Below are 15,249 nucleotides of genomic sequence, written 5' to 3'. Positions count from 1 at the left end.
GGCGTGACCGCCTCCAAAGCAAGGACAGAGGAGGTCCTGCTCCACCCACACCACGGGGGGAGGCAGGGGCCACGATGAAAAGGGCGGACGCGAGAGACAGCTCGCAGGCACTGGGTCCAGCGATCCCAAGTATTTCCCCCGGCCAGCTGGAGCGATGGCCAGGTCACTGAGGACCTGGCGGGCCACACTAGGAGCTTGGGATTTGTCCTGAGGGAGAGGGGGAGCCCTCGAAGGGTCCGAGCAGGAGAGTGACGTGTCAGGTTTGCATGTTGGAAAGGACGCTGGTGGAGAAGAATTACAAGAGGGAAACTGTCTAGACTCTCAAGCAGTTCTCCAACTTCAGTGTGTGTTAGAATCATCCGGAAGGCTGTTAAGAGATGGCTGAGCTGCACCCCTGGTCAGTGTTGGGTGGGGCCTGAGAGTTTGCATTGCTAACAGACTGCCGGATGAGGCTGACGCTTCTGGTCTGGGCAGCACACTCGTAGAGAACCACTGCTCCAGACCCTCGCTTCTCAAAGTGTGGGCCAGGCGGCAGCAGCCTTGGCATCCTGAGAGTTGGCTAGACCCTCAGGGCCACCCTAGACAGACTGAATCAGAATCTTCCTTTAACAAGGTCCCTGAGTGAGTCGTACACACAATAAAGATCAAGAAGCAGCGGTCTATCGGGCTGTCTCACACTGAGGAGCCAAGGTGTGGGACTCAGGAGCCCTGGGCTTTGGTTCTGGATCCATCACTGACTCCCTATGTGATCTTGTGCTCTCACCTTTAATGGGACACTGGGCCAAATCACGGCCAAGGGCTCCTCCATCTGGGACCCTCAGTTGAAAATGGGGTGTATTTAGTCTGTAGGAAGTGGGTGTCGTGCCTTGGGACCACTGCCCTGGTTTCTCTTGCAGATGGCTGGGCTTTTAAGAACAACGTGGTCATCAGGAATCATCGTAATCTCCAGGACCGCCTGCGGGCAGCCCGCCTGCTGCTGGACAGGAGCCCGCCGTGCCCTGTGGTGGTGGACAGCATGGAGAACCGGAGCAGCCAGCTCTACGCGGCGCTGCCCGACAGGCTCTACGTGCTGCAGGCGCGCAGGATCCTGTACAAGGTGGGGCCCCGGGGAAGGCGCCCAGGGAGGGCAGAGGGCAAAGAGGGGGCTTTGTATCAGGCAGCCTCGGATTCAATCGCTGCCCAGCCATTTACCAGCCGTGTGACGGTGGGCAGGTCCTTTCCCCTCTTGGAGCTTCAGTTTCTTTTCTGCAGAATGGAGATGTTAGCCCCCTCATCCCAGGGGATGAAATAATGCATAGGGAAGTCCTCACGTTTGGACTGGAGCTGCCGCCTCATGGCTGCCTTCTGAGCCCGGAAGACTGGCCCAGCCTGCGTTTAGTTTGGAGCTGAGAGAGAACCTTGTTTCCGTTTCATAAACAAAGCCCAGAGAAGGAAACTGACTTGCCCGAGGTCACACTGCATGAGGCTCTAATTTCAATTCTAACTCGTCTGAATAGGATGGGCCAGGAGTGGGAGACGCTGCAGCTGCTGATCTCGGAGGCAGGCCGGAACCTGGAGGCGGGTGGGGGAGGCTGGGAGAAAGTGAGCCCTGTAGTGGGGAGCTGGAAACGGTGAAGCAGGAATGAGTTCAGGCTTCCTTTCGGGCGATCGTGGCCCCCTGGTGGCTTCCAGCCTGGCCAGGGAGAAGGAGAGAAGCACAACCCCTGGCCCCCGCGCCGGGTAGTGTTGCCCTCCTCTGAGAGGGCAGAAACTAAGTTTATAGCCGCTAAAGGGATTTCCAGCCTTGGAGAGCACATGAAGTCCAACCATGTGGAGGCTTCTCTGCCCTCTGCTCAGGCTGGCCCTGCTCACGCAGGTGAAACAAGCTACAACTTGCAGATGAATCCCCAGGGTGCCAAGGGTCACGGCACAAAGATCCCATCCTTCCTTTTCCCTCCCCTGGGACATGGTACTAAAATGGCATGACTGGGGCAAGCTGGGCACTGAGTCCTTACCGTGGGTTAAGCCTTGTGCAAGTACTGGAAACACAAAAATGGATTAAAAACGGCCCACACCTTACGTCAAGGTGCTCAGAGATGGGAGCATAAGGAAGAGACAAACAGCATCGCAGTGGCCCACGTGCTTTGAGACTCCCCAGCAGGGACCAGCAAATCTTTCTGAGAAAGGGCCAGAGGGGAAAGATTTGACTCTGGGCCAAATAATCTTTGTTGCAACCATTTGGTTCTGCTGATTTAGCACAAAAACAGCATAGACAATACGCAAAAGAAAGGGAGTGAGGCCTTGGGACAGATCTGGCTCTCAGACGGTGAGTTTTCCTACCTGGGGGGGGGAAGGGTAGGCTTTTCAGAGGAGGTGACAATTGCCCGGGCCTTTAAGAATAAGGAGCCAGTCACATGAGCGTGGTGAGTGAAAATCATTGCAAATATCAGAAGAGGGTGGGCAAAGGCACTGAGGCATGTTAGGTCAGGGAGCAAACGGAGAATTGAGGGCATTTGTGCTACAGGGGTCTCGTTCTGGACCAAGAAGTTTGGCGTTCCTCTTAGGGTAAAGGAGACCCATTGAAGAGTTTTGAGCAGGGGGAGACGTGATCAGATCCTTACTTTAGAAAGATCACGGGGTATTGGGGGAAGAATGGACTGGAGGGAGCAGAGACAGGATACGGGATTAAAGAGGCTGAGGTGGTTGAGGCGGGCGGTGGAACTTGACGTGGGGGTGGAGAAGATAAGGCCAGTGTGAAGGTCTGCTTAGGGGAGAGAAGCTTCTTTGCACAGACCCTTCCTCTTTTTGAAAGGATTCACTTCACGCCCTCTGGTTTTCCTCCGACTTCTCTATCCAGCCTTCCCATTAAATGTTGGTGCCCCTCCACACACTCTCCCTGGTGATTTCAGCCACCTCTGGGTGCCTCTGCCCTCCACTACACAGTCCTGTCGACTCCCACTCAGCCATCACTGGATCTCTCAGCTCCAGACCCGGGTGTTCCTGCAAGTCAGAAATCTGGGAATGCTCATTCATTTCTCTTGCAGGGTAAACCTGGCCCTTGGAACTACCATCCAGAGGAAGTTCGTGCTGTTCTAGAAAAGCTCCACAGTTAATCTGGAAAGATCCCCCAGTTCCAGGTGACCAATGGGAGGGCTCTTCAAGGCTCTGCTCGCCCCCTGACCCAGCTGGCTTTTACCTCTTGACCTGTGTCCCCGGCTCAATCACCAACTCAGATTTTTCTGATCTAAGCAAACAGCTCTCAGCTGGGGAGAGCAGCACACAGCACTCAATCAGGAGCAATTGTCATCATCAGACAACAAAGCAGCAAGCAAGCAGAGTGTCAAAAAGTATACAGCTGCCCGCTGCCCCCACGGTGGGGACCCGGGGCACTGCAGGATGTCTGAGAGTGAGCGCCGTGGCACGCCTTGGCGTCCTCTGACGTGTGCTCTCTCCAGCCACTCTGACACCACGTGGTTAGATAGGCAACCCTTAGGTAAACTCATTTTACCCAATTTTCCATTATGGGTTAATATTTTAAGACACTAAATTGGTTTTTAGAACCAGGCATGGGGAGAAGTCCAGGGGTTTAGAGAAAGATGAGGAACTGGAAGAGGAGGGGGTGGGAATGGGAGGAGACAGTAAAGATGGCGATCCTTTCCTTGCCAAAAGATTGAAACCAGTTGGTGGTGGTGGTGAGGGGCGAGTTTCCATGGTATCTTATCCTCAGTTGTACCGCAGAAGAGGGTACTCACTTTATTGTCTCTGAAGGTACTTCACAGAAACCTGGCTCTCTGTGCCCTGGAATCTTCCGCTGTCTTCACTTATCAACAGAGTCACTTGCAGGGAGGACTTGCTTCCCAAAAACGTTATAACCTCAACCCAACTAGACAGTAGTCACCGCGGGGCTGTCATTCGGTCATGCTTGAGCTCATATTTGAAATTCTGAGTCTCTGACTTTTTTTGCAAGTCTGTTAATGGTCATTTGTGTTAATGGATAACTATTAGTGTTCGTCTGTTTTAACTCTGCTTCTTTTCCTATTTGTTTATGATGGCCACAGCCTAAAGTACACACAGCTGTGACTTGATTTGAAAAGAAATGGTTTAAGATGCAGCAAGCTAATACAGAATGATTAAAGTACATCGGGCTATTGTGTATGTCTTCAGTGTGATCTTTACATTTTATTTTCCAATTTGTGTCAGCCTGTGCTATCTTTTATTATATCCCAATGTAATCTGATCAGCAAAAGCCCCACAGGCTAGAAGGACTTCACTCGGTGGGATGAATGCTCACCCGCTGTGTTACGTGTCAAATGTGGTTTCATCTTGAGAACTCCCGCTAGAGAATTTTTCACACTGGAATCAAACTACCTTCACAACATGACATAAAAGAATGGACCCGGGAGACATTTTTCTAAGATGAAAACACGTAGTCTTGACTGCCTTAGCTGCTACAATGTTAATATAATTAATGTTGCTATTTTACTCTTTTAAAAATAGCTATCATTAATCACCTACCAGGCACAGGCACCTTCAGATACGTTATCTCATTTAATGTCTATATGTCAGAGAGGAGCTTATCATCCCCGTTTTAAGGACGAGGAAATCAAGGCTCAGAGTTAAGTCACTTGTGGAAGGTCTCCGAACTAGTAAGTAACAAGCCGAGATTCAAACCCTGTCTCGACCTTCAAGGCTGGAGTCCCAGCTCTGCTCCCTGCCCGCTGTGCAACTTTGTTAAGCTGCCTTGGGGTCTTGAACTATAAAATGGGACATGAACAGTGCTTCCCCCAGAGAGCATTCATGAATAAAGCACTCAGAACTGTGCCTGGCTTGTAGAAAAGACCATGGAAGTGTTGGCTATTATTATTACTATCATCGTTATTGTCCCACAACTGCCTCGCTGGGGCCCCTTTTTAGAGGTTGGGGGATGGAGAAGAGACAGGACAGTGGGGACACTGAATAAAAACTCTTCATCCTGCCAAAGCCACTGAGTGATACTGGGATGAGTTGGTGAGGTCCCACTGAGAATGAGTAGCTGTGAAAACGGTGGCGCTAAAGCACAACCGGGCACTGTCCTTCCCCAGCACTAAGCTCCACAAAAGGAGGGAGCGTGTAAGGCCAGGCTCTTCTGAATCACTTCTCAGAAACTCCTTCAGTTCGTGTCTGTAAATGCACAGAAAGCTCCCATTTTCAACAAATCATAGTCGCTGAACTGAGGAGTTTGCAGAACGATGAGTATAATACCCTCCAGGTCCATCCATGTTGTTGCAAATGGGATGATTTTGTCTTTTTTATGGCTGAGTAGTATTCCATTGTATATGTATACACCACATCTTTATCACTTGGGTTGCGTCCGTGTCTTGGCTATTGTGAATAGTGCTGCAAGGAACATAGTGGTACACAGGTCACTTTGGATTCTTGATTTCAAGTTGTTTGGATAGATACCCAGTAGTGGGATAGCTGGGTCATACGGTATTTCTATTTTTAGTTTTTTGAGGAGAAAGGGCTTTTCTCTTTGAAAGTGACTTCTCTGGGTCTGCATACCAAGAATGAACCCACTCTGCTTGGCCAACATTGTAGGGTACTGGTAAGTAAAAAAAGCTTGTTAATGGGTCCTGTCCAGCTCCAAGTATAGTTGGCATTCAGAACATCAACTGATTTGAAGGAAATACTTCATCACAACATGTCTGTCTGCTTTCAATGGGGAGCTTTCTCCCCTAGTTCACCTGTGATGCCCTTTGTGGTACCTGGCTTTACGTGGGGGCTCTGAGCTAGCAGATGCAAGACATCTGCCTTCCTAGGCCGAGGCCCAGAAACCCAAGCTTGGACTATCAGGAGTTGGCACGCGCCCCCCAGCCACCCCCCAACTTTAATGCTGGTTCACCTCTCTAGAGTGGGCTCTCCATTTGCTCTTGGCCACAGCCTATTTTATTTCTGGAAAACTGAGTCATTCATTTAAAAGGGTGTGTTAGAATATTTTATCCAGCACCGTTAGGGGTTTGGTTGAGGAAGGATTCCAGGATACCTAATCTGCCACGTAGATGACATCGTTTCAAGAAGGGCACGTTGATCGTGAATTCCCTGGTCTTACACACTTGCAACTGCCAGTCTGTTGTCTCCAAGCCTGAGGGATGCCTGGCTGGGTTCTAGATTCTTCTGTTTCAGGCTCTTTACCTGAGACATTTGTGGACGTTGCTCCACTGTCATATAGTGGTTATGAGAGAAGTCTGAGGCTGGCCTAATTTATTTCCCCTGACCCTTGAATTGCTTGTATTCTGCCTGGAAACCTGTCAGATTCTTTCTTTCTACTTGAAGTTCAGTGACTTCACCAAGACATAGTCCAGTGTTGATTATTCTCTATCAAAATTTCCTGGAATATTGCTATGGTCTGATTGTTTGTCTCCCCTCAAAGTTCACGTTCAAACTTCAATTCTAAATACTGAAGCCCAGTGTGATGGTATCAGGAGGTGGGCCTGTGGGAGGCCATCAGGTCATGTGAGTGGAGCCCTCGTGAATGGGACTGGCGCTCTTACAAAAGGGCCCCAGAGAGCTAGCTTGCTCCTCTGTGCCACGGGAGGATACAAGATATCTGTGACCTGGAAGAGGCCCCCGCCCGGCCTCGCTGGCCCCCTGACCTTGGACTTTCAGCCTCCAGAACTGTGAGCAATAAATTTCCGTTGTCTATAAGCCGCTTGGTCTAGGGTAATTTTTGTTATAGTAGTCCAAATGGACTAAGGCAAATACAATATCTCTTTGGATCCCAAGATTTAATTCTTCTTTTTAATTTCAGGGACATTGCCTTGATGTGTTTTCTGCTGCCTTTGTCCTATGCTTTATCTCCTTTTCTTCCATAATTATTATCTTCTCTATAATTATTTTTTTAAACTTTGTTCTTTTCGATTCCATTTTGTGATTTTCTCAAGCTCTCTGATCCTGATTCTTCTTAAATTGGGTTTATTATTGTGTCAGATATGGTTTGTTGGTTCTCACCCATTCCCACTCTTCCTACGCCTGGATTTCAGGGAGCTGGAAGCCTGAAAGCTGCATTTCCCAGACTCCCTTGTCAGCTGCTTTTTGGTTGGCTTCTGCCAATGGGAAGCACTGGTGGGAGCTGGGAAGGTGGGTGCAAGGGAGAAGCCATTTTTGCCACTTCTGGCTGTAGGCTTGCAGGTGACTGACTGCACACTGTAGCAGCTTTGGTACTACCAGCCATGGTAACAGGGTGGTTTTGGTTCAGAGGCAGTCATGGTGCCTCCACTGGTCAACAGTGAGTGTGGCTCACGGGCTCCGGCTCTGGGTTACAGCCCATCTCCTTTTTGTTTTCCCAGCCTTTCCAACACTTTGTATCAGATTACCTGCATTACTTCCCTCTCTGCTTTAAATATGTAGAGTGATTTCGGTTTTCCTAATTGAGCATTTGACTGCTACAGTTACCATCATAATCATCATCCTTTGTTTCTTGTGGCTTTCACCTCTGAACGTTTTATTTTTCTCTTCCGTTTCTTTTCTTAGCTCTGCCAGTTTACTGTTCATCTTGTGTCATTTTTTCTTTAAATCTTTGTATCTTTCCTTTGAGCTCTTTTTGTCTTGTTGAGAGAGAACTATGGGTCTCAGTTCTTGATGTGTTCTTTGTGTAATTTGCCTTACAACAAATGTTCTGTATCTGTTTTTTTCTGTTTTTTTCCCTCCTTTTGTTTTAGTTTCTAGGCACAGATCCCTATGGTACAGTGGTTCTCAAACTTTGGCATGCATCAGAATCACCTGGAGGGCTTATGAAAATGCAAATTCATGGGTCCCATCCCCAGAGTTTCTTATTCAATAGATCTGGGGAAGATTTGCCCTGAGCTAACATCTGTTGCCAATCTTCCTCTATTTTATATGTGGGTTGCCACCACAACATGGCTGCCAACGAGTGGTACAAATCCATGCCCAGGAACGGAACCCAAGTGCACTGAACTTAGCCACTAGGCCACGGGGCCAGCCCCAAGGGAATTTGCCTTTATAGCAGGTTCTCAGAGGAGGCTGATGTGGCTGTTCCAGGAACCACACTTTGAGAACCACTGTTATCATGGATGCTGTTGGTGTTCTGCCCAGATCCCTTTTACAAGCCAATGCACTCATCTGCCAGCTGCTGTGAATGTTGGCTGCTGACGGCTCATAGATGCCCCTTCTCCTGAGAATTGCCCTAAATGACATTACCCAAAAGTGCCTGAGAAGTTATGTTCCCTGAGGGTGGCCCATGGTGAGTGATTGATGGGTTGGGGAGTGCAAAGTCCTGGTACTTTGCCTCAAGTCGGGGAGTATACCTCCTAGTGCCATTCATGCTCCAGAGCTCCCTATGAGGTCAGGCTAGACTTCAGGGAAGCCATATCTTTGATTACGTTTCGGCCCTGCCCTGTCCTGCTTCCTGAGAACACTCCCTTAATAAAATCACTGTTGGAAGAATTCCTGTCTCAGGCTATGTGTCTAGAGAACCTGACCTAAAGCGGCCCCTTCTGGGGCTTTTCTGATTGCTCTTCTCTGATGGGGCTGGTTATTTGCTGAGACATAGTGTAGAAGGATGGGGAGTAGCTGGGCAATCTCAACTTTGATTTGGATTAGTTGTCTTGAATATCCTCTTATTAAGTCCTTCCTTTGCAATGGGGTTTCTAGAAATCCCCTTTGGTCACACTCTCTGTGCTTTGACTGCCTTTTCACCACTTGGTATGGATTGAATTTTGTCTGTGTCCCTCCAAATTCATATGTTGAAGCCCTAGGCTCCCATGTGACTGTATTTGGAGATGGGGCCTATAAGGAAGTAATTAAGGTTAAATGAGGTCACAAGAGTAGGGCCCTGATACCATAGGATTAGTGTCCTTATAGGAAGAGACACCAGAGAACTGGCTCACCTCTCCCTCCCTCCCCCCAGCCCCCCTTCCCCTCTCTCCCTGTATATGCACAAAGAAGAAGTCATGTGAGCACATGGTGAGATAGTGGCCGCCTACAAACCGGGAAGAGAGAGTCTCACCAGACACCAAGCATGCTGCCCCCTGACCTTGGACTTTTGGCCTCCAGAACTGTGAGAAAATAAACGTCTGTTTAAGCCACTCAGTCTACGGCGTTTTGTTAAGGCAGCCTGAGCCGTCTAAGACCCTTCCTTCACCATGCTTTACCTCCAGCAGCCTCCTCTAGCGTGTCTTGCCATGTTTCTCCTTCAGCTCCATCTCCCTGCCGTTTCAAGTTATTAACCTGAGCCCTACGGGGACATTCTCCATCCTCCTGAAGGTGCCTACAGACCGAGAGCGCTTCAGTTTAATCAAGAGATTGTTGGATAAGCCTTCCATATCTGTGTCACGCGAAGAAAGTCTCCAGCTCTGGGAGAGCATGTCAGTTCTCAGCTTCCTCCTTCACCGAATCCTAATTTCACAGTATTTAGTGAGTATACTTCCCAGTTAGAAGTTGTAACTATTTCCTTGAAGATAATTTTTTTTCTCTTTTTATAAAATTTTTCCTGTGAACAATCACTTTTGAAAAAGAGGTTGGAGTAGAAATCCCTTTACTCCAGCATCTTTAACCAGAAGTATCCCTTCTATATTTAGATATGACACATATCCCATTATAAAGTATGATATATGATATCTGTATATATCACATGTATATCATACTTTCTAATGTATGGATGCATAGTCGTTTCCGGTTTCCCATCTTATAAAGAGCGTTGCTGTAAATCTTTGTCCATTTGTCACTTATCTGATTATTTCATGAGACTAGATTCCTAGAAATGGAATTTCTGCGTCAAAGGCTACATGTGTGTTTAGAACTTTGATGCATTCTGCCGTGTGCTATTTTTTAGAAGGCTTGCTGTCAGAGGCAAGCTGCGAAGGGCTGTTGGAACATCACCTAGGAGATGAAGCCCCTAAAAGGATGCCCACAGAGGGGCGTTCCTGAGACGGGACTCACAACTGCATAGTCTGTGTGAATGAGTGATGGACACATTAATTTTCATTTGTATAGTATTTCTTTGCCTTGCTTAAGTATATGGTTGAAAAGTTATTTTTATTATTTTTTTTAATTTTAAAGCTTGGCACCTGAGCTAACAACAGTTGCCAATCTTTTTTTTTTTTTTCCTACTTTTTCTCCCCAAATCCCCCCAGTACATAGTTGTAATTTTAGTTGTGGGTCCTTCTAGTTGTGGCATGTGGGACGCCGCCTCGGCATGGCCTGATGAGCAGTGCCTTGTCCACGCCCAGGATTCGAACTGGCAAAACCCTGGGCCGCAGAAGTGAGTGAAGGAACTTAACCACTCGGCCACGGGGCTGGCCCCGAAAAGTTATTTTTTAAGATAAGATTTCTACTTTTTAAAATCCATCCCTTTTAATAAACACTGACTGGTTGTTTAACTTTATGCGAGGCACTGTGATAGGCACTGACCTACAGTAAGTGATCCAAAAATGTATAGATTATTAGCTAACTTTATTAAAAACTCCTCAAGGATTTTACTGTGTAAAGAGATACAGACATGCAAATAAATGAAGGATGTTCATTTATTCAGTCAACAAATATTTATTGAAAGTCTACTGTGAGCTAGGCACTGTTCTCAGCCCTGAGGATATAGTCAAGAGCAAAAGCAACACAACTCCCTGCCCTCATAACTTACATTCCAGTGATGGAGAGACGAAGCACACAATCTACATGATAAATAAGGGAAAAATAGATCGTGATAAGCAGGGCTCCCTAAAAGGGTATGGGAGCCGAGGGCAATTCAATCAGTTGAGCCCCCACCCAACATACTCACACTTGAAAGGAGGCTGCACAGCCCTCATCTTTCATAGGATGCTTGGGATATCATTAAAGGGAACAAACCTAAGTTGAATTGTAATGGTAGTGAGAATAGAGGAGTAAAGTACAAGAACCCCGAAGCACCCGACACAAGGGCTACCTCAGTGGCCTAATCCCATTGGGGGGGGTGGACGGGGATGGGGAGCCTGGGGGGGGGGCGGGAAGGGCTGGCCAGGGAAAGCCTCACTGAGAAGGAGCTTTTAGGTAAGGATCTGGAGTAAGTGAGGAAGCTAGCTGTACAGACACCCAAGCAAAGAGGCCTCCAGGCAGAGGAAAGACCAGACTGAAAGGTCTGGATCAGGCAGCACACACAGCACGGTGGCTGTCAGGAGTTAGCGGGCAGGTGGAGAAGAGGCCAAATGAAGGGGCTAGAAGAAGCCAGCTGGGGACCAACGAGACTTAAAAGAGATGACGGGGTTCAGCAGTGAAGAAAAAGATAAAGCCACATGTTATTGTCTATTGCTTGAAACTTGGAGTGGTTTTATAAGGTGAAAATGAGTTTTTAAAGCCTAGGAAAACGAAGGTTAAAGGATGCTGTTCTCCAATATCATAAAGTGGTATTACAAGTACTACACTGAAAACTTGTTCTCTGCCTCCACAGAAGACGTAAACAGAGAAAAAGACTTAGAAATAACTTACTAGGCCTGTGCCGCAAAGATCAATCAGATAACCTCTGGAGACCCCTTCTAGCAATCCGTAAGCCTTACACAGTCTTTCTTAGACAAAGAACTATTGACATTTCAGTTTAGGAAGTTGGCCAAAACAAAATCCTCAGCATTTCTTTTTATTGAACATGAACACGATTGCTCTAAGTCACCTTCCTTCTCAAAAACCTTAAATGGCTCCAGCGTTCCGGGAAGATATCTGAAAGCATTAGAGGCTCTCTGTGATCCAGCTGTCAGGCACGGTTTTGGTCTTTCTTTGGTCTAGTCAGACTCTTATTCCTCACTCCCCAAACGTGCTTCATGAAAGAGCACACCCCTCACCTCTGACCACACTGTCGGGATACCTTTCCTACTCTCCTCCATTGATCTAAAATCTACCTTTCCAAGCGTAAATCTGTGCAACAAGTCTTGGTAAGCAAGTTATCAGGAAGTGTCAAGAGCCCTAAAGCTGGGGCCGGCCTGGTGGCGCAGCGGTTAAGTTCGCACGTTCCGCTTCTCGGCAGCCCAGGGTTTGCCGGTTCGGATCCCGGGTGGGGACATGGCACTGCTTGGTACACCATGCTGTGGTAGGTGTCCCATGTATAAAGTAGAGGAAGATGGGCACGATGTTGGCTCAGGGCCTGTCTTCCTCAGCAAAAAAGAGAAGGACTTGGGGCTGGTCCCGTGGCCGGGTGGTTAAGTTCGCGCGCTCCACTGCAGGCGGCCCAGTGTTTCGTTGGTTCGAATCCTGGGCGCGGACATGGCACTGCTCATCAGGCCACGCTGAGGCAGCATCCCACATGCCACAACTAGAAGGACCCACAACGAAATATACAACTATGTACCGGGGAGCTTTGGGGAGAAAAAGGAGAAAAATAAAATCTTTAAAAAAAAAAAAAAAAAAAAAGAGAAAGACTTGGTAGTAGTTAGCTCAGGGCTAACCTTCCTCAAAAAAAAAAGAGCCCTAAAGGTGTTCAGCACTTTGACTAACTCCCTTCTCAGAATCTCTTCTAAGGAAATCATCTGGGGGCAGGCAATGATTTATGTACAAAGATGTCCCCAGCAACATTATTTATTTTTATTTTTCTATTATGAAGAATTTCAAGCATACATAAAAGTAGACTAGGGGCCGCCTGTGGCCGAGTGGCTAAGTTCACGCATTCCGCTTCAGGGGTCCAGGGCTTCCCCCTTTGGAACCTGGGCGTGGACATGGCACCACTCATCAGGCCATGCTGAGGCAGCATCCCACATGCCACAACTGGAAGGACCTACAACTATAATATACAACTATGTACTAGTAGGCTTGGGGGAGAAGAAGGAAAAAAAAGTAGAGGGACTAGTACAATGAAGCCCCATATATCCATCACCCAGATCCAAGAATTTATTGCCGTATTGCTTCAACTAACATTTTTTCCTTTAAAAAAAAATCTGCTTAAGTAATTTAAAGCCAATTCCAGATATCATGTCATTTCACCCCCACATATTTCTATATACATCTCTGAAAAATATGGGCATTTTCTTACACAAGCTTAATGCCTGTATCACATATCACACCTGGTAGGATGAAAAATAACATGCAGTCCATAGATCTCCCCAATTATCACAACATTTTGTTTTTCAATAGGTTTGCTCAAATCAGCATCCAAATGAGATCCATACATGGCATGCGGTTATTGGGGCTCTTATATCTCTTTGGATTTAGAGCGGAACCCCTTTTGAATTAATTAACATTTTTCATGCCACTGACTTGTTGAAGAAGTCAGGTCACTTTTCTTGTAGGATGAGCCACATTCTAGATTTGTCTGTGTATCAGTCAGGATAGGCCAGGTTATACTGTGATAACTGGCAACTCCAAAGTCTCATTGGCTTGAGACAATGAAGCTTTATTTCTCCTATACGTCCATCGCTGACTGACTGGGAGCTCTGCCCTCTGTCATCCTCAGTCTCGCTCCCAGACCTAGACTGAGGAAGCAGTTACTATGTAGAACATCACTACTGGTCGTTGCATCAGAGAAAGAAAAGAGCTTTGAAGGGTCTCATGCAGGTAATTAAATGTTCAGCCTAAAAGTCAATTACCCTTCCTCTAGTTAGCCAAAACTGGTCACATGGACCTACCCAAACAAAGGTAGCTGGGAAGTATATCTTACTATGTTTGGGGGAGGCACAGATCTGGGCATTTCAGTGAGCTGCATTAATGGCTACTCATCTGTTTGCTTCCTTGTGGTGTCATTTTACTTGTTCCTCTATCCCTTGAATTTCCTGAAAATGAAAGTTAAATCTGGAACTTGATTAGATACAGGCTCAGTAATTTTGGTGACAGCACTTCATAGCTGGTCTGTGTGCTTCCTAGCACATCACATCAGGAGGCATATGGAGTCTAACTGTAGTAGATTGTAGCAGTAATAGTCACCACCACCCCCTCCCCCCATTTGGTCACACCTCTTTGTATCCATGCCCTTGGGTAGACCCTTCTTGTTCTGACTCTGGACTTGGCTATATGACATGATTTGGGAAACAGGACAATAGCAAATATGATGCAAGCAGAGACTCAAAAAATGTTTGCACATTGGGGCTGTCCCTTTCTTCCTACTTTGTAGAATTCTGAGACCATCATGTGAAGAAGCCTGGGCTGTAGCACCTACTGAAGGATGAGAAACCACTTAGAGCAGAGATGAATAGTCCCAACTGAGACCACCTAGACCAACCAACCTCCAAGCCATCAGACATGTGAGAGAAGTCATCCTCAACAATCTAAACCTCAGCCGAGTTGCCAGCTCACCAAAGAGATCAGCCAAGCAGGTACAAACTGGAAAAAACTGCCAGCAGATCCACCAAATTGTGAGCAAATGAAATTGTTGTTTGAGGCCAGTGGCCTATAACAGAGCAACAATTGATATACTGGTTCATCTACTTTTGGTAAATTAGTAGATTCAGGTGGTAACAGCCTGATCCCTTCATTATAAAGTTCCCCGTCAATCTTTCAATTAAGGTTTCATCCACTAATGATTGTTGCCCATATCAATTTTTAACTTCACCTAAATTAATAATGATTTTCTAACTCTATTATACCTTCCACATTTATTTGCAGGAATACTTTTGCAAAGAACTTTCTCTTATCTACTAGGGTTATTTAGTAACCCTCAAATACAGTTTGTACACAATAGTTGCCTAATTCTTTCTTTTTAAATACAAATTTTCAAAGGAGAAATTTTGCCCTAGTTACTTCCCATGGGGTCCAATGAGGGTTTTGTTGGTTTGGTCTTTTATTTTCTCTTTCTCATATCAATATGAATTAATTTTTAAAATATATTAAATATGTTTCAATCAACTGTATTATTTTATTTTCTGTTCAAATTGCCCCATCTTTGGCCAACAAGAGTGCCTTCATGTTGGCTTCTGTATCCTTCTAATATGACCCATCTCTCTTTACATTGTGGCATAATAAAATGTCCCAGGCTCATCTTGTGTATTTCTTGTCCCAGATTTGAAATCAGCAGTTCCTCCAAAGAGCCTTGGTTCCAATTAATGGGAAAGGTATTTAGAGACCACACTCTGGGTACTTGCTGTGCTCACTGCTATTTGGATGTCATTGCTTCCAAGCCTTTTCAGTGGACAAAGGAGGAAATGTGTATTGTTTTTTTTTTTTAAAGATTGGCACCTGAGCAAACATCTGTTGCCAATCTTCTTTTTTTTTTTTTCCCTCCTTTCCTCCTCTTCTCCCAAAGCGCCCCCAGCACACAGTTGCACATTCCAGCCATGAGTGCCTCTGGTTGTGCCACATGGGATGCTGCCTCAGCATGGCCTGATGAGC

The 15,249-nt window shown here is 46.6% G+C and overlaps 1 protein-coding gene across 1 annotated transcript in view; it reads left to right on the top strand.

The window, feature by feature from the left end:
- LOC124239186 (type I iodothyronine deiodinase-like) overlaps positions 1–4,129 on the top strand; it is a 43,137-nt gene extending 39,008 nt beyond the window's left edge. Inside the window, exons 5-6 of the mRNA XM_046660652.1 lie at positions 897–1,096; positions 3,024–4,129. Coding sequence (XP_046516608.1) covers positions 897–1,096; positions 3,024–3,092 — 269 coding nt within the window. The 3' untranslated portion in view covers positions 3,093–4,129. The remainder of the gene's footprint in view (positions 1–896; positions 1,097–3,023) is intronic.
- The last annotated feature ends 11,120 nt before the right edge of the window (positions 4,130–15,249 follow it).

This window comes from Equus quagga, chromosome 5 (assembly GCF_021613505.1).
Source record: "Equus quagga isolate Etosha38 chromosome 5, UCLA_HA_Equagga_1.0, whole genome shotgun sequence".
Classification (NCBI taxonomy): Eukaryota; Metazoa; Chordata; class Mammalia; order Perissodactyla; family Equidae; genus Equus; species Equus quagga.
The sequence above is the reverse complement of the archived record's forward strand: the minus strand, read 5'-3'. Positions and strand labels throughout refer to the sequence as shown.